Source organism: Euprymna scolopes, chromosome 30 (genome assembly GCF_053919585.1).
Source record: "Euprymna scolopes isolate OS-2025 chromosome 30, ASM5391958v1, whole genome shotgun sequence".
Lineage (NCBI taxonomy): Eukaryota > Metazoa > Mollusca > Cephalopoda > Sepiida > Sepiolidae > Euprymna > Euprymna scolopes.
In genome coordinates this window covers 81,995,835-82,017,261 of record NC_136511.1, presented here as the reverse complement: position 1 = coordinate 82,017,261, position 21,427 = coordinate 81,995,835, and the positions used below count along the sequence as shown (strand labels likewise).

Sequence of the window (21,427 nt, the reverse complement as noted above, 5' to 3'; positions counted from 1 at the left end):
AGCTGGTCCGCAAGGTTTGTAATATTCATTATTTCGTCAGTTATCTTTTTAAAACAAATTTTTTTTTTTTTAACTCTCTTCAAATAAGCGTTTCTTGAGTTGTGACACTCTTCCACTTGATAGCGAAATTCTCGTCTGCGTAATCGGCAACGCTCGGTTATATCCGGCTGTTGACGTCATGCGTCGGACAAAGCCGAGCAAATGCTGAGTTACGTCTGGTTCGTTAAATGCACAAGTACCAAAATCAGTTTAGTGTTATGCATGTAAAAATTAAGAAAAGTACTCTTGAAATGTGTCAGCATTATATAAATAAGCTAAATCAAAAAAAAAAAAAAATAGCCATTGAATTTGACCTGATGTGTTTATCTAAAAACTATACTCGAATTTTAACTTGAAATGATTCTTCATTTAATAATAATAATAATAATAATAATAATAATAATAATAATAACTGGAACCTTGGGGAGGCTTATTGCCACTCAAATTTCAGTGGGAAATAAATGGCAAGCAGCTGTTGCTCTAATGCAAATTCATTAGCAAATGTTATCAAGCAAGGAAGAGTACTGGAAAACTGGGGAGACGTTGCCACCCAGCTTTCAGGGAACACCATAGTCTCGAAAGACAAAGGATACCCCTGTCGGGGTAGTTCTGCATGTAATTGTGAGGCAAGGGTTGCGCAATCCCAACCACACCTCTTCTGAATTGACACTGTTTGGGTCTAGTGGCAAGGAGAATCCAGGACGACTGGAAACAATGCCGAGATAAGTGGAGAGCACATGCAGCACCTGGAAGTCCCAAATGGTCACCCATTTAGTACTGACCAGGTTCAACGTTGCTTAACTTTTGTGATCCAGCGGGAACCAGTGTGTCAACGTGATTATGCCGTATCAATCTGGTCAATCTTAGTCCCTCTTGGTCAGGGTCCAAAAACGGGGGGTCTCAAATCTTTTGATAAGTTTCATAAGTATATCTGTAATTTGTTTGGTTCCATACTACGCTACTAATTCAATGTTTTAATACCTCGTTATAATACATTATAATACAGCCTCATATTCCAGTCGTTTCTTTTCAAGAACTGGAGGTTTGTGGAACTCTCTTCCTGTACACATTTTTTCTCCTACCTACAGCCTTGGTCTTTAAAAAACTAAGTCAATAAGTACCTATCTTTGTGATAATTATCTTTCAAGTGGCTTCATGCTATGCCTGTAGCACTTTCCGTTTAAAAAAAAAACATAGGATATAAAAATAAATTTACAACTAATATTTTCAAATTGTTGTATACAATTAGAATTGTTTGTTGAAAGATCTTTTGTTGGAAATAAGACAATGCCATGGATAAAACTAAAAAAACTGTCTTCAAAGGATCTCAATTTCATACAGCATTTTAAGAATATTCTTTAAAACCTGGTTCCATATGATATCTTCTATCAAAACCATTTTCTTGAGAGAAAAGACAAATCCTTAAATGGAGTTTGGATATACAAGGTATCTTGAATAACTTTCCAGACTTTCGTTGTATGGACACATTTATTGCAATACACACATGTAACTCTAGTCCCTTTTGAAGTAATCTCCTCCGGCTGCAATGCACTTGTTGTACTATTCCAACAACTTTTGGAAGGCCCCATGGAAGTCCTCTTGTGTGAGCATGTCAACGATCTTTGTTACCTCTTTCATCTCCTCACTCGTCTCATAATTACAGCCTGTAAGATTTTCCTTGAGTTTAGGGAATAACCAAAAGTCACATGGAGCAATGTCTGGACTATAGGAACTGTCTTGATGCCCATCTTGGTCAAATAATCTGTGACAACAATGGAGCGCTATTCTTCCACATTTTCAGTTCCTCGCAAATAATTGTGTGTACAGTCCTTATCCATGAAATTCTTTATTTGGCCAATCAACTCTGGTGTTCTGACTACCTTACTCCTCCTATCATTCCTCACACTCCCTGCCTTCCTTGAATTTTTTATGCCACTCAAAAACTGATGCTTGATTCATACAAGATGGTCCAAAAGCAGTCTGAAGCATTCCATGCATTTCTGTAGCATTTTTTCAAGTTTAAAGCAGAATTTTGTATATCGTCCTTCTAAAGTGTCCTCACGGTCCAGATTGCATTTTTGAAATTCACCAGCTGTGACAATCAGGCTTTAGTAGGGTGTATTTCAATTCCTACTGTAGCGGTTAATTTGAACCTAAAATCACAAAAATTGGTCAGTCATCGCATAAGATGTAATAACATACTGAATTTTCAAGAGTTTACAACAATTTAAATGCCTCTACAAAAGAGCCTTGAAACTTATCAAAGGCACCTCATATATATATATATATATATATACACTAGCATGGGTGCCCAGCGTTGCCTGGGTGTTTGGAGGTGTGTGTGGAGCAAAAACAAGAAGTGGTAGTAGGAAGGCAGGCTCGAACCCATACTGTGAAGGAGGAAAAGAATTAGAAAAAAAACATGATGTCTTTGCTGTTACAACCACCATCAAATCGGAAGTGACGTAGGTTTAAATTAAGGCTAGACAATCGAAAAGAGGGGATGAATTTCAAAATTATCGGTGAAAAAAGCGACCCGTCCCTCTGGAAAAGTGTCCAGTTGAAGGTGAAAAAATTAATGTTTTTAGCTAATTTTTCGGTATTTGTCGTCTGAAGGGTAGAGCTTCAAAACGATACTGATCTTGTGAAAATCCGTTTCCTCTGCCGAAAGTTTTAGGCAAACATGCAAACATACATACATTTATATATTGGTAACTCAAATTTTCGACCCAAACCGATTAAAAAGCTTGCCCTACATCTGAATACCCTTTATGTTAAATTTCAAATGTTTAGACCAGAAATTGTCTGAGTAATTTGGTAGAGACTGCAGAGGTCAAATTTTTAAAAACTTTAACCCCTATTATGAACCCTTAACATTTATTGTTTTGGGCTCAAATCAAGTTATTAAGTTAGAACCATGTCCAAGGAACCTATATCAAAAATTTCAAGTGTTTAGACCCAAAATTGTCGGAGGAGTTTAGTAGTGTTCTCAAAGGTCAAATCGTTGAACTGTGACCCCTTAACAGCCAAATTTCTGGCTGAAAACGGATTACAAAGATTTTCCCAAATCTCTCTACGACAATAGACTTTCCTTCTCACCAGTAAACAGCGAGAGACAAACGACATGAACACGTGTTGTACCCTTTTCTTTCATGTGTTTCTTCATGAAATAAATTCTAGTTCGTTTAATTCAAGTAAACGCGTTGTTCATTCCTTCCTCAAAGCAATTCATTTTTCCTTTCCCAATTCAAATCATTTCTCCTATTTTGTACGACTGGGGGATATGTATAATATATCCACCAGTCCACTACATACACATACAACCCAAAGTGTCACCCATATACAAGCAAATTCGCCAAGAAAAGGATTTCTTTATGATAGACGCAAACAGATATTGGTTTGTACAAACAGTGTTGATATATACGATGCATGGTGGCATCATCATTCTATCGACCCATATGATTTCGGGAGGAAAACATTCAAAGTCTGTCATAAAATTCGACCAAAAATAAATGGTTTCCACATCATTGTTGTCTCAAATAGTGATAAATCCTACCTCCTGAGGTCAATACGTAATAGTCTCATGAATTGTGGACGCATGCACTGCCAAGCATCGGATAATTTCACGAATGGTTCATGTATCGATAAAACTATACACTATACTGTTGAAATATGTTTGCAGCACAAAATGTAGAGGAAGGCAAATACATTTTGGAAGGCACGGAAACGTACGTAAACGTAAAGCATCAAAGCAAGAGACTGCTAAAACGAAGCACCCCAGATCATTAAAGACCCTCCTCCACTATGCCGAGTTGAAAAGGTCTCTTTGGGTAAATTTTTATCATGCCAATAGTGTTGAAATCCATCTGGACCATCTAGATTAAACTTTTTCTCATCGGAGAAAATTATATTTTCCCACTTCTCTTCATCCCAAGTCTGGTATTTGGCAGCATATTTAAGTCGGTTAGTTTTGTACTGTTCAAGAAGATGTGGTTTCTGCAGTCGCTTTAAATGATTGAAACCCTTCATTTTAAGATGCCTTCTGATGGTTTTAGGACTACATTCTGCTGCTATTTGGCTTTTCAATCGACTTGAGCTCATACTGGAGTTTTTTTTAAACTTCTTCTGATATGGCGATCCAGTGATGGGGTTATGTTTTTGGTCGACCTGAACTCTTTTTGTGTCCATATTGATCTGGATTTCTTAAAAAATTTGTGATGACCGTTTTGCTACGATTCACTTCGTTTGCAATGAATCTATGGGAGATTCCACCCCTATTAAGCTCAAAGATTCTTCCTCTCTCAAACTCTGATAATGGTTTCCGTTTTGCCATTTATAATTTAGTAAGATGTTTTTTATCCACTAACAAGTTGCTTCTAGTAACATAGAAAGCTTTTCGTATTTATTTTTTCAAAACTATCCGATATTATTATTTTATTAAAGTGGTCTTATCATTTTGACCAGGTGAAAATGTTGTTTTTTAAAAAATAATTATTAGATCAGGGTTAAGGTTTCGAATGAAGATGTCATTTTTTTCCATCATATTTTCCCTTTTGGCAATGGTTTCAACCATTTCTTTGATTAATAATTCGATAATATGCATAAAAACTTACTTTCTTAAGTGGTCTTATGATATTGACCAGGACTGTACCTATCCCACACAATGCTTCAAGCAAACTACATATCAATTCTATCTTTACTACATATATATACATATATATATATATATACATAAACATATATATATATACATATATATACATATACATATATATATGCATATATATATATATATATATGCATATATATGCATATATATATATATATATGCATATATATACATATATATAAATATATATATATGCATATATATACATATATATAAATATATATATATATGCATATATATACATATATATAAATATGTATATACATGTATATATATATATATGTATATATACATGTATATATACACATATATATATACACATATATATACATATATACATATTTATATATACATATATATATACACATATATGTACATATATATACATATATATACATATATGCACATATATATATTCACGCATATATATATATATATACACACACACACATATATACATATATATGTACATTTATATGTTAACACACACGTATATATATATATATATACAAACACACACACACACACACACACACACACACACACATATATATTAGCAAAAGTATCCATTGTTGACTGGGTTCAAAAACGGCCTACAGAAAATGGACTCTGATTTATGAAAGTATGATAGGTTATGAAAAGGAAAGGTTGTAAAGATATAGCTTCGAATTTGGGGGTATCAAACCAAAGCAAAAAATGATGAAAGTAAAAATAAAATAGATAAACCCCATAATTTATTATACCATACCTGTTCACACTGAAACACTATGGAGGCCAGGCGCGAACGCAGACACCACAATTTTATTATACCATCCCTACTTAAGTACAAACATAATTAACAAAGTATTATTATGTACATCTATATCAAAAACACTTGTAAACGTTTTTTTTTTTAATTTTTAAATTTTTTATTTCCACACTTTGTGGACCAGGCACGTACACAGACCCCACAATTTTAATGAATCATCATTATACCAGATCAAACATACCCATCCTGTGTCTCGATACATCTATCATTACATGTGATCAGTTTTCTATAATAGTCAACCATATAGGAGCCTATTCGTGATTAGACACACACATAGATAATATAGATATAGGAGCAAACCGAGTTATGTGTTCCTCAATGTTTCATCTTTATTTTAAGACTACCTCTTAGTTTATATATATATATATATATATATATATATATATATATATATATATATATATATATATATATATATATAAAAACTAGTAGACTGTCCGGTGTTGCCTAGTCATATAATAAATATACTAATTTAATTTATGCAGATTTCATATTTATTAATATTTTATAGCTAATTCTCTATTGATTATTATATTGTGCCTAATATATAGTAATGATTTAAAAAAAATTAAAAAGAAAATGATTTGGTTCCATCAGCTAGAATCGAAACCAAAACATATAGCTCTCCTGTTTTTAGTCATTATCGTTTGAGCTATCATTAGATGAATAAGAAATAGTTAAAAAATTAACCGACTTTACTGCATAAATGTATATTTGTGCATGCGTAGAAGGGCACTTTTAGTTGGCTTATACCTGCCAAGTTCCAATTTTTTCAAATTTGACACGTTAGCAGCTATTTTTACCTGCTAAAACTAAATAGAATTTGTTTCACCGGTCCAAATCCCTTTGTGTATCAATTTTTATGTCTCTAGACCAAAAATGGACTGGAGAGGTTGTTAGAGACCGTTCATCAGACAGACAAGATCACTTTCATATATATATATATATATATATATATATATATATATATATATATATATATATATATATATATATATATATATTCATTAAATATGATTAACAACGTGTATCTGCATATTTTTATCTGTTCTTAATTCCTTATAAGTTTTCAGGTTAGAAAATACTAGGACTCAAAAAGATCTATGTGAAATATATCAGTCAGTACTAGTTAAAAACTAATAAGGAACTTAGAATGGATCAAAATAAAAATATGAAGAGACACGTTGCTTGTCATATTTACTGAAATATTTCTTAAAGAAAAAATGAAATAATTTCTTATATTTTTTATGTTTTTTCTTATGGACCCATACTTATGAATGAATAGTGCACATGCACCCGTGACATTCCATCAAAATTACTGCTCATCCATTCCCAAATTGGTTGGCCTATCTATTCATTTGAGGGTACTACTCTTTCTTTTGTGCCAATCTTTATGGACAAAGCCGTGTTTTTTGTTTGTTTGTTTCTTTCTTTCTTTATTAAAGCTTTTTTTCATTATGTTAATCCCAAATAAAAGAGCATCCAGGAGTTTCCTTAAAAAAATATGAGGACATTTCCTTAAAAACACTACCTGGTTGAAAATTGCTGATTCTTACCACTTGGTGGCGTAATCATTTTATGTTGAATTTATATCTGAAAATGATCCCGAATTCTAAATTTTTAAAACTTATATTTTTTCATTGAAAACGTTTTCAGGCAATTTAAATTAATTAAAAAAAAATAATTTATCCAGTTAAATTTTTGTTTTTTTATAAATGGGGGTAATTCTGTATTCGTCTATTACTAACTTACTTCCCTTAGTTTAATAAAATATTTAAGAAAAACGAGAGATGTAATTCATCCAGTACAGGATTATTCCCCTTATTTATTTATTTATTTATTGTAACAAAAATACTAAAATATTTGCAAAAAATACATGTCAAAGTTTCAAAAAAGAAAAAACAAACAAACTATCATAGTAAATATTCTCCTAAGCAATGCAGGTAGGTAGAGTTTGTTTTTAATAACAAAATATTAGGAGTAAATGTGGCCAATTTTCAGAATAGTGATTTGTGTTATGTTTTCATTTCAATTCTTACCTCTTCTAGTCTTCCAGCTGACATTTTAGCTTCTTGCTCCATCCTTTCGTTTCTGAAAAAGAAATACATATATATATATATATATATATATATATATATATATATATATATATATATATATATATATATATATATAGCAAATTCCATAATGAACATGCACTAAATCTTTTATTTTATTTTTATAGTAATTTCTATGCACCATCCACAGCAGCTAACAGCTCTGTAACCAGATTCATTACCACTATCATGAGGACGAATCACTTTACAGTTTAGGCTCCTACTCCTTTACTGTATCTGAAGTGGTAGACCCCACCCCCATCAGAAGGTCTTTTCTGTCCAACACTCACCGTTTATTTTTAATCAGACCAGGTATGATGACTTCTCTGCTGCTTTTTGAACGTCTGTCACAGATTTTTTTTTTTTACTCCTGTGTTTGTACAACAAAAACGATTTTGCAGTACATTAGCTTTTGCTCAACATATACCATTAAGCTTCCACAGCAAATGATACTATTCCATATTCCATCGTTTTTCCTAGCACTCGATCAGTAGATCATCATATCCCTCATCCTTTCTGTCATCTGCAATTGCAAAATTATCTTATCAATGACCACTGCTTTTCCTCATTCCACACAACAAGGTTTGGTTTTTACTTTGTAAAGATCAAGGTATTCTGAAGATCTATTGCCAAGTTTCATTTTTCTTGCCAGCTTTCATTGGTTAACTGAATCCATAACTTTTCACCATAACTTTTCACCAAACACGTTGTTTCAGCTTTATAGAGTTCATCTTCTTAAGCTTCTCTATTTTTGGTGGTTCTGCTCCGTTTAACTTCTTCATTTTCTGATATAGTAACTTTTCTATTATTTTCAGAACTTGTACTGACTTAGTGCTAAATCACAGTTAGACAGAATATGCTTAAGAGTACCTCTTTCCTCACATCTGCATTTATCATTGTCTATTTGTCATTTAAACAATATTCACTGGGGAAGACATTGCATCATAGATTGATTTTATTAGAAACAAAATTCTTGCTCAATACCAAGCACTTCTTTTCATCCGATTCACCACACACTCTTCCCAACAAACACACTGGCCTTGCTGACGACACTGAAACAAGTGTAGGTATCTTCCCCCCCCCTCTGTTCTTCATTTCTTATCTCATCAGATCTTTTCTTTGATGATAATCATTCATCTATCCTCTCGTCATACTTTCTGCATCGAATGCGAATCCCCAACACATACCAAATGATTGAAAGTTATTTTATGTAACTAAATTTTTGTTCAAAACATTGAATGTTTGAAATAAGCAAAAGTAATAATGCCAGGAGTATATGTCTCTACACGTTTGTTTTCTGTCTTTGTTTCATTTTACTTCAGGCAAAGTTCTCAGAACTCAAGGGACTCCTCTTCTTAGGGCTAACACTTGATCTCTAAATGCGACACATTTGAATATTCGAATGATATTTCATTAAATTTCTCCTTTATCTCTCAAACACTGAGTAAAAAAGTTGAGAACATAATTTTCTTCTCCCCAATTGACCATTTAAATATGTTTTAGTATAGCTTTCTTGTGGTCTCTTGATCTTATTAGATTCCAGGATAAAAATTCATCTAGTCTGGTGGAGTATTCAGCTTCGTGCTGTAACTAAAGATAATATCACTTGGAAAAGATACACCATTTCTCATAAAAGCCAATGTAAGTTAGGCATGGTGAGGAAACCTTATTTGGGCAGCGAATACTATATGATTTTGAATGTTTAGTCAGTGTTTACTTTTAGGGAAAAGTATTGTCATGCGAGGTTGTCCTGACAAACTCCTGGATAGAGAGACCTTAGACACCTGAGGATAGTGTCTAGTAGGCATTGCACATGATAGTGTAAGTAATTTCAGGTATTGTGTGTGTGTGTGTGTGTGTGTGTGTGTGTGTGTGTGTGTGTGTGTGTGTGTGTGTGTGTGTGTGTGTGTGCTGCTTCTGTCAGTGTGTGAGTATGTGTGCAATTTTGTTAAGAATAATCATTCACTTCCCCATTGTAAGGAAGAGTTGGGGACGTTAAACATAATAAACGTGTTAACAGATTTTCTTGTTTTTATCCGAACTGTCTTGATTCTCTTTGTCTGAAATGTTAAAATTCTGTGCGATCCATTCACTATCCCGGTTTATCATTTATGTTCCCTCCAACAAGAAGTTTGATGTAGTCTGGCAGTTCTTATGCTAATTCTTCAGTGATGATGATTGACTTCATCCATTTATTTAAAGTCTTGCCTCATAATTTCTTTCATGTAGGATTCCATCGGCTTTCTTGTTACTGTCCCGTTTTAGATCTCTGCAAGTGCTGAAATACGCCCTTACTTCTAATAAAACAGTGAATTTGCTTTGGATGGTATCCAAATATATATGATATTTTACATTTATGTATACTTAAGCATGATAACTGATGTTGATGTAATGGAATGTACATCATATAATTATTATTTTTGCATTTTTGGTCCCTGACAAAAGAGGGATTGGACCTACTAATTCACTCCCATACGTCCGTTCATTTGTTCGCACTTTTCTCAATAATAATGCCTTAGATTTTTTTTTAAATTAGCGCAAACATTAGTCATGGTGAAAGCAAATTTTTGACAGAACGGATTTTCCAGGATAACTGGTTACTCCTCTAGGGGAAATTATAGAGGTAAAATTGCAAATACTTCAATTATAACCTGCTAATCTACATATGCGATGAAATCACAAAACTATTTTTCAATATGTGTATGAATTATACATGAATACATTACAATTTACCAAAAGATGAATTTGGGAGAGTGCATTGTGGCATTGTTAGAAGGTATGACCATAAAGATTTGGATGATTACATTTATAAACGTGATGAGAATAAACCAATTAGATACCAGAATCACTTTATGAAATATACTGAATCACTTTTAATTCTTCAATTGTAACTTTTCATTTTGACATGAGAAGGGAACTATGTTCTGTTCATCCTGACTGGATTATTATTACCAATTTTTACCTGATATTCTTTAAAATTCAAAGCTGACTGGATCGCTCCTGTCAGTTTCTGCTTGGGACAACTACATTTAATATTTGCAATTGCATAATTTTCTTTTCCCTACAACAATTATTTCTTTTGCCATCCTTTTTTGGACCAGTTTTCTATTAAAGAAAGGCTTTCCATTCAAGAAAAACTTAAGGTAGACAACTCTCATTACATTCTTTCATTTAAAATCAGTTATCCCCCTTGCTGATTTTCTTTTTTAGGTCATTATTTTAAAAAATGCTTCAACTTAGCTGTTGTTTGGATTGGACAAAGTAATTTCTAAATAAATTATAGTGAAGAACGTTATAGTATTGCCAATAACATGCGCGACGAACTACAAGCAATTGTACTCCCTCAATGCAAACACGCACAACAAACCTGACAAGCAGCAAAATCCCACCCCTATACAGTAGAGACCCCCAGCTGCCACAAAGCCTTCTACTCTAATAGTTTCTTCCACAGAACTTCTACACTTTGGAATTCCCTTCTGGGTTCCTGCTTCTCCGACTGTACTGCCATGCAGAGGTTCAAGTAAACAGATATCTTACTGATCAGCTCCCTACATAGTATCCCTGCAATTTATTTCCCAGATAATAGTCCCTTACATCAAAGTGGCACTGTGCCTTGTTCGGGGATAAAAATGCAAAAAAAAAAAAAAAAAAAAAAGCAAAAAAACAAAACAAAAAACAAACAATATTACAACAATAACATAAAAACAATAACAATAAAATGGAAATTGGTTAGTCAAATGCAAAGTTTTATTTGTCAGCTTAAATGCTATATGGGTCTGATTTTCAAAATATAAAGATAAGATAACTTTATATATTAGATTACCTGATACGTGTGCACTCTTCATATTTAGCTCTTCGCTCACTCTCACGAGCGTCTCCAGCAACACGAATGTTCGACACTAATTGTGTACCCTCAGACTCGAGCTTCTTCAGCCTTTGCCGGACGAGTTCTATTTGCTGGATGCTTTTGTACAGCTCTTTCTTTTCTTCTGCCTCTTCTGAATCGTGGTCTTCAGTCATCATGGATCTGTTCAAGAGTAATAAGTCAATGTATCACATATCTATTGACTAGATACTTGACTGTCATCAAAGTAAAGAAAGAAATAATAAAAGGAGTAAAATAAAATAAAAATGTTTCACAAAAAATATCATTCTTTTAGGATACGTATCCTTGAAATACACTGTTTATATATTCGCCTTTGTTTTAAAGATTGCTAAGTTATTTCCCTTTGTTTTACCTGAAAACAAGTTATAGAGTAAAAGGGAATTCATTATCACCGGACATCTACAAATGAATAAAGAATATCTAAGTTTTCCAGATATCCTAAACCAATTTGGAAACGTAGAGAACTGTCACTACTTGTAAGTATAAAACTAATGTCCTTAATTGAAATACAGTTAAGATACCCCTCCTTTTTTAACAGCAAAGTTATTCCCCTTTGTTTTATCTGAAAAAGGGTTAGGGAGTAAAAAGGCGTTATCCTACGGAATTAAGAATATCTGGTTGTTTCACATATCCTTAGCTTAACTTGAAAGATAGATAACTACCGCTACTGTTGCTAATTATAAGAATAAACTGTTAACTATTCTGTACTTTAAAAAATCAATTCTGTGCTTTCACCTAATACCGGTCCTCATATTTCTTTTCTTTCTTGTCCATAATGTTACATGCTACAAAAACTCATCCAGAAATTTAAGATGTAAGTCCATTGTCGCAACTCATAGTAAGTGTGCAATAAGGTATTTTATTACAGCTACTCCTGAGTAGAAATCAGGGTTGTGAAGTGGGAAGCATAAAGCAAAACTCCTAGAATTTCAATTATTCTGATTCCAACTCGTAAAATTCCAAAATATTCAACCCCAACTCTGACCCTCTATTTCAAAGTTGACTGACCTTCACTCCTGATCTGAAATGGAACACATACAAATCTGTTGCCAAGATCGCTGGAAAAATGGTCGGATAATTCTACCACTCTAGTAGATATCTCACTGCCGATACAATCCTCTATCTGTATAAGAGCCAAGTACATCCTAAAATGGAGTACTGCTGTGACATCTGGACAGGAGCTGCTTGGCACGCCCTATCCTGCCTTGATAGAGTTCAAAACTGGCTCTGAAACCTAGTACGTGATACCCTTTTCTCTTCCCTGCAACTCTTTCTCCCAGAACAGACGTTGTGAGCCTGTCTCTACTCTATCGTTATTTTCATAGCAAGTGTTCATCTGAGCTCCAATTTATTGTCTCCCATACCAAACTTTCACAAAAACACTTGAGTAGCTACCACCACTATCAACAATTTCCCCCACTCTCTATCTCTGCCTAAATCTAAACACAGATTTCATGAACAAAGTTTCTTTCTTAGAACTGCCTGCCTGTGAAATACTGTTTCGCTGGCCTGCTTCCTGGCCAGCTACAATATTGTAGCTTTCAAGTCCAATGTAAACAAGGTCTTGTTGAACCATCTCCTTATATAATCAAATTTTACCCAACTTACACCATTAAGTATTACTACACTCCCACCTTACATTCATTAATCTTTATCCTCAAGTGGCCTTCAGTGACTTCCTTGTAAAAGAAAAAAAGAAAATGTCTGCTGATTTTTTGGAGATAAAAAAATCTGACTTCAACCCTTAGCATTTTTATGAGTTTAACTCTATGAACAGAATGAGCACATGCTACTGCATAGTATACTGCAGTCCAATAGCAGAGTGCTAGAGCTAACAGGCATAGCGTCTATGCCTCGGTTCCCTAATAGCTAATGACCATAGATTAAAGGAAGACCAAACTAACCAATGGAATCCCACATCTTCATTTGTGACACTAACATGACGTGAGTCCAAGATTAATCACAATTCATACTTGAGTACATTCTTTTTACCTGGAATAGTACTGGTAGATGAGAAGGGTACTGCCTTGAGCAAGACATCAGCTGTGACACAACTACTAGGTAGATTTATTTCACAGTAGGAAGTTGAAAGTAGGATTGTGGTAGAGGAAGAAGGAATAGAAAGTTTTTTGGGGGGGTTTATGTCGGTCAATCAGTATATTCCCTGTATCGCAGTTGTCTTCAAGTGGAGGCCGTCGATGCTAGGTAGAGGTGTGTGGTGGACAGAGGACGAGAGGAGAGGTGTTGCTTGGCTGGAGGTCTGGTCCTGACTGATGACTAACTGTAGTTCCTATTTACAATGTCTCCCCACAGGACAGAGTTAGACACCAGGGTCGTTTTTTAATGTGAAGAAAAGAAACAAAAATTAAAATTGTCTCAGTCGTGAAGGATTTCTCCTTCACTGACAGAGAACAAGAAATTGAAGTGCAGTATCTGAAGAACAGGGTATTTATTTGCTCCCCCACCGAGCAAATTAGGCACAAGGCCGATTTTTAATGTGAGGAGTGAAGGGGAAATGGGGACCAGCTCCCCGGGGAGTAGGGGATCTGGATAGTGACAATTGGTATGAAGGGTTTCCCCTACATTGACCAAGGTCTTATATGTGGGGTTGGTATTTATTTGCTCCCCCACCGAGCAAATTAGGCACAAGGCCAATTTTTAATGTGAAGAGTGAAGGGGAAATGGGGACCAACTCCCCGGGGAGTAGGGGAGCTTTTCTTTTTTTTTTTTTTTTTTTTTACATAGGCATCACCACATTATCAAGGCCAAGAGGCCACTCAAGGATAAGGGTTAAAGAGTGTACAGTAGAAATTGGACATTATAGTAATCATTAGTAATAAAAATTTGGTAAAGTTGATAACTTATATGGAACGGCTCATCAAGAACTTATTTACATTAGACTTGAAGACAACCATATTGTAGTCAGCCGGAAAGCAGGAAAACGGAAGACAATTCCACAGGCGTGCAGTTCTAAGAAAAAAGCTTTGTTCATGGAATCTACGTTTAGGTTTAGGCACAGATAAAGAGTGGGGGGAATTATTGATAGTGTTTACAGCTAGACGAGTGTTTCTTGTGAAAGTTTTGCGAGGGGGGACCATAGATTGAAGCTCATTCGAACACTTTCCATGAAAATAACGATACATCAGAGACAAACTCGCAACATCTCTTCTGTGAGATAAAGGTCGTAAGGAAGAGGAAAGGACATCTCCTACGAGGCTACGAAGTCTATTTTGAACTCTATCAAGGCAGGCCAAGTCCTTTCTAGCAGCTCCTGCCCAAATGTGGCAACAGTATTCCATCCTTGGACGTACCTGGCTCTTATATAGATAGAGAATAGCATCAGCAGTGAGATATCTACTGGATCGATAGAAAGATCCCACCATTTTTCCAGCGGCCTTGGCAACAGATTTGATGTACGTGTTCCATTTAAGATCAGGAGTAATGGTCAAGCCAAGAAGTTTGTCAAAACTTGAGGCCTCCTGAAGACGAGAGCCATTCATTTCAATTGATGTCAGATGTGGATCAGAATGTTGATGATGTAAAGAGAGAAGCTTGGTTTTAGATGCATTAAAAGTAACCAGCCATTCTTTACCCCATTGTACTACGTGCTCAAGATCAGAGGAGAGAGAATTGGAGAGAACTTGGTCGTTTAGTGTCTTAGATGTGCTACCATAAATGGTAGTGTCGTCAGCATAGATGTCTACAAATGATTTAAGGATGTGATTTGGAAGATCATTAATGTAGATCAGGAAAAGAGTTGGGCCCAGGATGGACCCCTGAGGGACACCGGCATTAATACTGTGAGCTTCTGATTTTTGCCCCTCAACTACTACTCTTATGAACCTATCAGAAAGAAATGATTTAATAATTGAGAAGACATTTCCAGCAATACCATAGCTAGAGATCTTATGAAGTAAACCTTTATGCCATACCCTATCAAAGGCCTTAGATATGTCAAGAGCAATTGCCCTAGAAAGGTTGCCTCTGTCGAGAGATTTGCTAATCCTATGAGATATAACTGTAAGCACATCTGCTGTAGATCTAGCAGAACGGAAACCATATTGAGTGTCACTAAGAAGGTTATTTTTGTTGAGATGGTTGATTACTTCTGTATTTAATACAGATTCCAGCAACTTACTCATGACGCACAGGAGACTTATTGGCCTGTACTGAGAGGGGGATGAGCGATCACCTGAATTCTTAAATACAGGGCATACTGATGAAATTTTCCAGGGAGATGGGAAACTATTCTCCTTAAGACAACGTTTAAACAGTTTTGTAAGTATGGGCGCTAGTTCAGGTTGAAGTTTTTTGAGTACTATAATTGGAATACCGTCAGGACCAGTTGCTTTACTGGAATCAAGGTTTTTGATTAGCTTCGCAACATCACGTACAGATATACGTATATCACATAGCGTGTTTTCTGATACAGGAGGAAATATTGGGGGTTGGCAGCCTTGATCGCAAAGGGTAGAATTAGCTGCAAAGTTCTTGACAAAGAGTTTGGCTTTGTCTGATGCTGACGAGATTACCTCAGGTCCATTAATAATAGTTGGGATGGAGCACACGCTTCTGTTCAGGATTCTGTTTGCTATTTGCCAAAACTGGTGGGAACCAAGCCGCTGCTCAGCTACTTTGGACTTAACAGATAGAGCATACAACTCTCTTGCATTCTTTATTACTTTCTTACAATGGTTGCTGGCAGTCCTGAAAGCGGCTTTAGTTTTCATACATCTATTACGTTGGAAACAGTGGAAAAAGTGATTTCTGTGCGCAATGGCAGCAGCACATTCTGGAGAGAACCATGGCTGGCTGTTAGGTTTTTGCTGAAACTTTTTCGAGGGTATGAAATGGTCAATACCTACAATTAACCATTCCGTCAGGTCTAATACTATAGAGGACACATCCTTTTTAAACATGGAATGCAGAGGTAGATCAGATATAAATGTACGGAAGCTATCCCAGTCAGCCTTAGTGTATCGATATACTGTACGATGGAGAGGTACGTCTGGGGACTTATTACATTTCATTTTTATCTTAATTGATACAACAGAGTGGTCGGAAGAGCCAAGAGGTGACAGAACAGAAACTGAACATAGTTCAGGGCAAGATGTGAGAAAAAGGTCTAGTAGGCTCGCATACTGGCCATCATTGTCGGGCACACGGGTGGGTTCCTGAACAAACTGAGTGAGGTCATAGGCAATGGAGAAATCATGACAGAACCTTCCCTCATCATCGGTCTTGTTTGAGTGGGTCAACCATTCGACGTTGTAAACATTGAAGTCACCACATACGTGAATGTTAGCTGAAGGATAAGCAGATAAGACTTGGTCAATTTTCTTAGATATGCTTTGAAAGATAGTAACTCTGCTGTTATGGGGGCGATAGAGAGTAAATATAAATGCCGTAGTGTGAGCTAAAGCAACCCGGAAGCACATATAGGGTAAGTTAGGATCTTCCCTGGAGATGTCCCTACCACATGGAAAGTTATCCCTAATATAGGCACATATTCCATGCCCATGGCGATCTTGGGGGTCAGATTTAGAAGTTAAGTTATAGTATCCTTTAATTGCGAACTCTTCTAGTGAAATAGCCTGTCCAATGCCAGTTTCACTTAAAAATAAAAGGTCTGGTTTAGTCTCCTGCAATTGGGTTTCAACCTCTGGAAGGTTAGAACGTAGACTCCTGATGTTGGAGAAGGAGACATGGTAGTAGGAGTCTACGTTGGAAGTTGGAGAACCGGGTTTAATCGTGTATTTTTTCTTGAAACTTGTCATGATGAATTTTTGGAATTTGTGGACTAGGTCGTCAGATTTACTTAGAGCAGGACAGAGAGGGGAAACTAAGAGAGAAAAAGAAACGAAGAATTTTTTTTTTTTTATTTGTAGCTAATGATAAGGTAAAGCCGTAACAATTACCCACTAGTATGGCATCGAGAGGCCCCACCAGAAGCTACTGCATGGTCCAGAATCCATTCACCAAATGGCAATACAGCAACTCCAGTACTTTGCACCTGCTGATAGGACAGCCTCCTTGGTGGTTAATCCAAGGTTCGGGTCCCTGACTATCAGGCGGATAACGTCAGCCCAGACAAAACGTTTACCTCCAGCACCCTTACTAGTGACATGGCTACAAGGATAGACATAGAAACAGAAAATTTCCGCCATCTCTGCCAACTGTTCGCGCAAAATACTGCCAACCTAGAAAACAGAGCTGGATAGTGACAATTGGTATGAAGGGTTGCCCCTACATTGACCAAGGTCTTATCTGTGGGGTCGCCCCCACATAGGGTCTTTGCTTGCAGTATCTGCCGGATCTTGACCCGAAGGCCAGATATTGCTGATGACTAACTGTAGTTCCTATTTACAATGCCTCCACATGGGACAGAGTTAGACACCAGGGTCGTTTTTTAATGTGGAGAAAAGGAACAAAAATAAAAATTGTCTCAGTCGTGAAGGATTTCTCCTCCACTGACAGAGAACAAGAAAAAAAAATGTGCAGCATCTGAAGAACAGACAGTTCCAAAAAGTATTTCTTTAGGGGACTGATGAATCAATGTGCCCTGTTAGCTGATTGGCCAGTATGTAGCCGAACAGCTGAGAGAGAGGGGGGGGGCAGTGATTCACAACAGAAAATATGTTTTTGTGACTGCTACAGCTTCACTTTCAGTTGATGTTTTTGTGACTGCTACAGCTTCACTTTCAGTTGATATCATTGCAACATACTATTTTAACTCTGCATTTCTGACATTTTATTTTGAAATAGCAATTTACAAACACTTGTATATGCAACATAGACATGCAACACACACACACACACACACACACACACACACACACACACACACACACACACACACACACACATATATATATAAGAACAAGTAGTTAATAAAACATGTTAAAAAACACTTTGCAAAAGAGTTAAAAACATATTTAATTTTAAAAAAGGAAGCACAAAATAAGTGGATAGTCCTTAATCCATGGAGTTTTGAAGAAATACTTTCCTTCTCATCAGATGGTAAGATTTAGCAAAATGCGGGATCGGATTTTGCTTGCAAAAATATTTAATGAAACTACAAGTAAGTCATAGATCTTACTTGGTAACAAATAGTGAAGCAGAGGCAATATGGTGAAGAAAAAGGTGATTTCACGTGAATGGATAGTCTGGTGAAGGGTAAAATATCCAATAACGGTAAAATCCAAAAAAGTTCATTAAATTTCCATTTCCACAAGTAAAATCCAAGGGAATCCTGTAATTGGAAGATGGTCCAAAGTAATCCAAAAGGCAGAAATCCGTGGAATAATTTAAAAATTCGCAAGGAAAAAGGGAATGAGTCCAAATAATATTATTAAAAGAAAGATAAGATGTGCATAGAAAGAAGAAATGGAAGCATTTAAAACACGACTGTCCAGGCTGGGCTGATCTTCCATGAAAAGTGTACAACAAATATGCATCGATAGTTGAAGTCATTCTTGTTTTAATCACATGCTTAACATCTAAATGCTGTTGAATGGCTGTGATTACGACTGGAGATCCAAACATTTGTAAATGTCTCCTTAAAAATGATGTTATGACCTCAAGGATTTGTTTTATATTCCCAATAGTACTTTCAAAATCATTCAAAATATTTTTTAATGTAAATTTTAATATGGTGGCCTTTTGGGGTATCTTAAACAAAATTGTTGCTGGAAGGAATTTCGATGTTTAATAGCTTTAAACTTAAATTTATCAAAAATTACTTTTTAATTGACAGTTGAAAAGTTTCAAAATTACTTTCAAAGAAGAGTCATGAATTAAACACATACCAGCCATTTTTAATCTATTAATCTATTATTAATTAGATTAAAAACTGTCCAAGTTGAGTTTAATTTGCGAGTTTTCCTTCAAAATTCGGATGTTGTAATTTCAGTTGTGAATTCAATTCTAAGGACATTTATGGAACACATTACTATGAAACTGCTTCCCTGCATACTACAACATGGTCATCTTCAAATCTAATTTCAACTAATACTTGTCCATAAACTGTCCTCATAAGCAATGAAATTTTGTCAATTCCATTGAATATTTTCAGTATTCTCATAATATTCTTCATAATTTAACTGATAACTTTGACCTTTAGGCTGGGAGCAAAGTGTAGTATATGTTCTAATACTACACTTTATCTTTTCTATTCTCGATCAGTGAAGGAGAAATCCTTCTAGACTGAGGATATTTTTATTTTTGTCCTAATCCAGAGCTTGGTTTTTCGACATTAAAACCCCTTATCCTCGAGTAGCTTTTGGCTTTTATAGTGACCCATTACTAAAAAAAAGATTATTATTTTTATGTACTTTTAGTGTGTGTGTGTGTGTGTGTGTCTGTGTGTGTGTGTGTGTGTCTGTGTCTGTGTGTCTGTGTCTGTGTGTTCGTAAAAGCCAAACTAGGAAAACACGAAATTTGTATCAAATGTTTATTTATTGTATGGGGAAAAAATACCAACAAACGTACGTACCGTTCCTCTGCTTTCGCAACACGTAATCTTCGAGCTGCAATTCTTTCTTCAAAGTCATTAGAATTGATATCAGGCAAGGCTACTTTCGTAACTTGTTCGTTATCCATTTTTCTTTATTTCGTCTTAAAAATTCGATCGTTCTATTATTATTATTATCGCAAAGCTTCTTACTGTTGCCATGGTGATAATAACACAATGCAAGTTTCGTATTAAAAATTATCTACGATGTTTTCCGTCTAAAAAACGTGCTAATTATTCAATAAAAATAATATATTTAACGATATATTTAGAGTATATGATATATTTATTTAAAAAAATCATACACTGAATAAATAAAACTTCGAAGGTAAAGCTATTCAGTTTCAGGATTTTTAGCCCCGGTCTCCTCAGCAGCAGTCCTTATTTCCCGAAAACATTAATTCATCTATTTTTCAACCTTAGTCAAAATCCGGCTAATCTGTAATTTTTAAAGGTAAACGTTGGTACTTGTACAGTTTAGTCAAGACATTAAAAAATGAAAATATAGAAAAAAGGTTATATTGTACGTATCTGTTTTGGACTGAAGATCTCCGAAAAAAAAATTTCATTTAATTTGATCGAGTAGTTTTTATTTTACAGCAGAAAAACACGTTCGGGTTTGTATTACTGTACACATAGATTCGAAAAAGTTGTCAAAAAACAAATATATAACAAATAAATGTTATCAAAGGCAAGATAAGTTACTTTTCTACCTAACTGGATATATTTTTTGTGTTTTTATTCAATGTAACATGTTTATTCAGCTCGAAAAACATGCAGTGTTTACCGATGTATTGGAAAATTCAAAATGGCGGGCGACTCTCTCTCGGAGAGGGTAAGTTTGGGAAAAGGTATTATAAATAATAAACTAGACAAAATACTGTTAGAAATTCGCTCAATATATGTTACCGTGACATAAGTTGACATATATTCGGTTGATTTTTAATAGTATTTTGTCTAGTTTATTATTTATAACATCTTTTCCCAAACTTACCGTGTTAAATACACAGTCGGGCGCCAAACACTATCGAAGGCAGTGAAAGGGCACAAAATAGTCCCAAGGTTTAGGGTTCATACCATGCAAACGGTAAATTTCCGGCGGGTTTGATTAACAGATTCGTTGTCAGCGACCTCGAATACCTTTAAACAAACAAATTAGAATGATCACAGTGTTCTGTTGTTGCGTAAGGTAATAATTTACCTTTTTAAGTTCAAAACCATCATTTAAATCCGAACAATTTTAAAGACTTTTTGGCGCTTCTACAGAATTGGGACGAGATTTTGTAGTCAATAAAGTAGACGATAAATGAAGTTTTCATTTAAAAAGTAATGGTTTCAACTGCTTTTTTTTTTTTGTCAATTCTAATAAGTTACAATGGTAGCTTCCAAATTATCCAGTCGAAATTACCTGAATATT

General features: G+C 35.1%; 1 protein-coding gene and 1 long non-coding RNA gene across 5 annotated transcripts in view; one reads left to right on the top strand and one right to left on the bottom strand.

The window, feature by feature from the left end:
- The window catches only part of LOC145254855 (dynein regulatory complex protein 1-like), a 164,491-nt gene that overhangs the window by 63,154 nt on the left and 79,910 nt on the right, over positions 1–21,427 (bottom strand). For 3 of the 4 annotated variants that reach the window (XM_080113707.1, XM_080113709.1, XM_080113710.1), the window contains 2 exons: positions 11,436–11,639; positions 7,556–7,607 (listed from right to left, as the gene is read on the bottom strand). In XM_080113707.1, the coding sequence (XP_079969833.1) occupies positions 7,556–7,607; positions 11,436–11,635 (252 nt within the window). In that variant the 5' untranslated portion in view covers positions 11,636–11,639. Of the gene's footprint in view, positions 1–7,555; positions 7,608–11,435; positions 11,640–19,992; positions 20,267–21,427 lie in introns of those variants that run through there. The other variant, XM_080113706.1, reaches the window with a different exon arrangement.
- The window catches only part of LOC145254856 (uncharacterized), a 50,126-nt gene that overhangs the window by 20,408 nt on the left and 8,291 nt on the right, over positions 1–21,427 (top strand). The gene's annotated exons all lie outside the window — the stretch shown is intronic.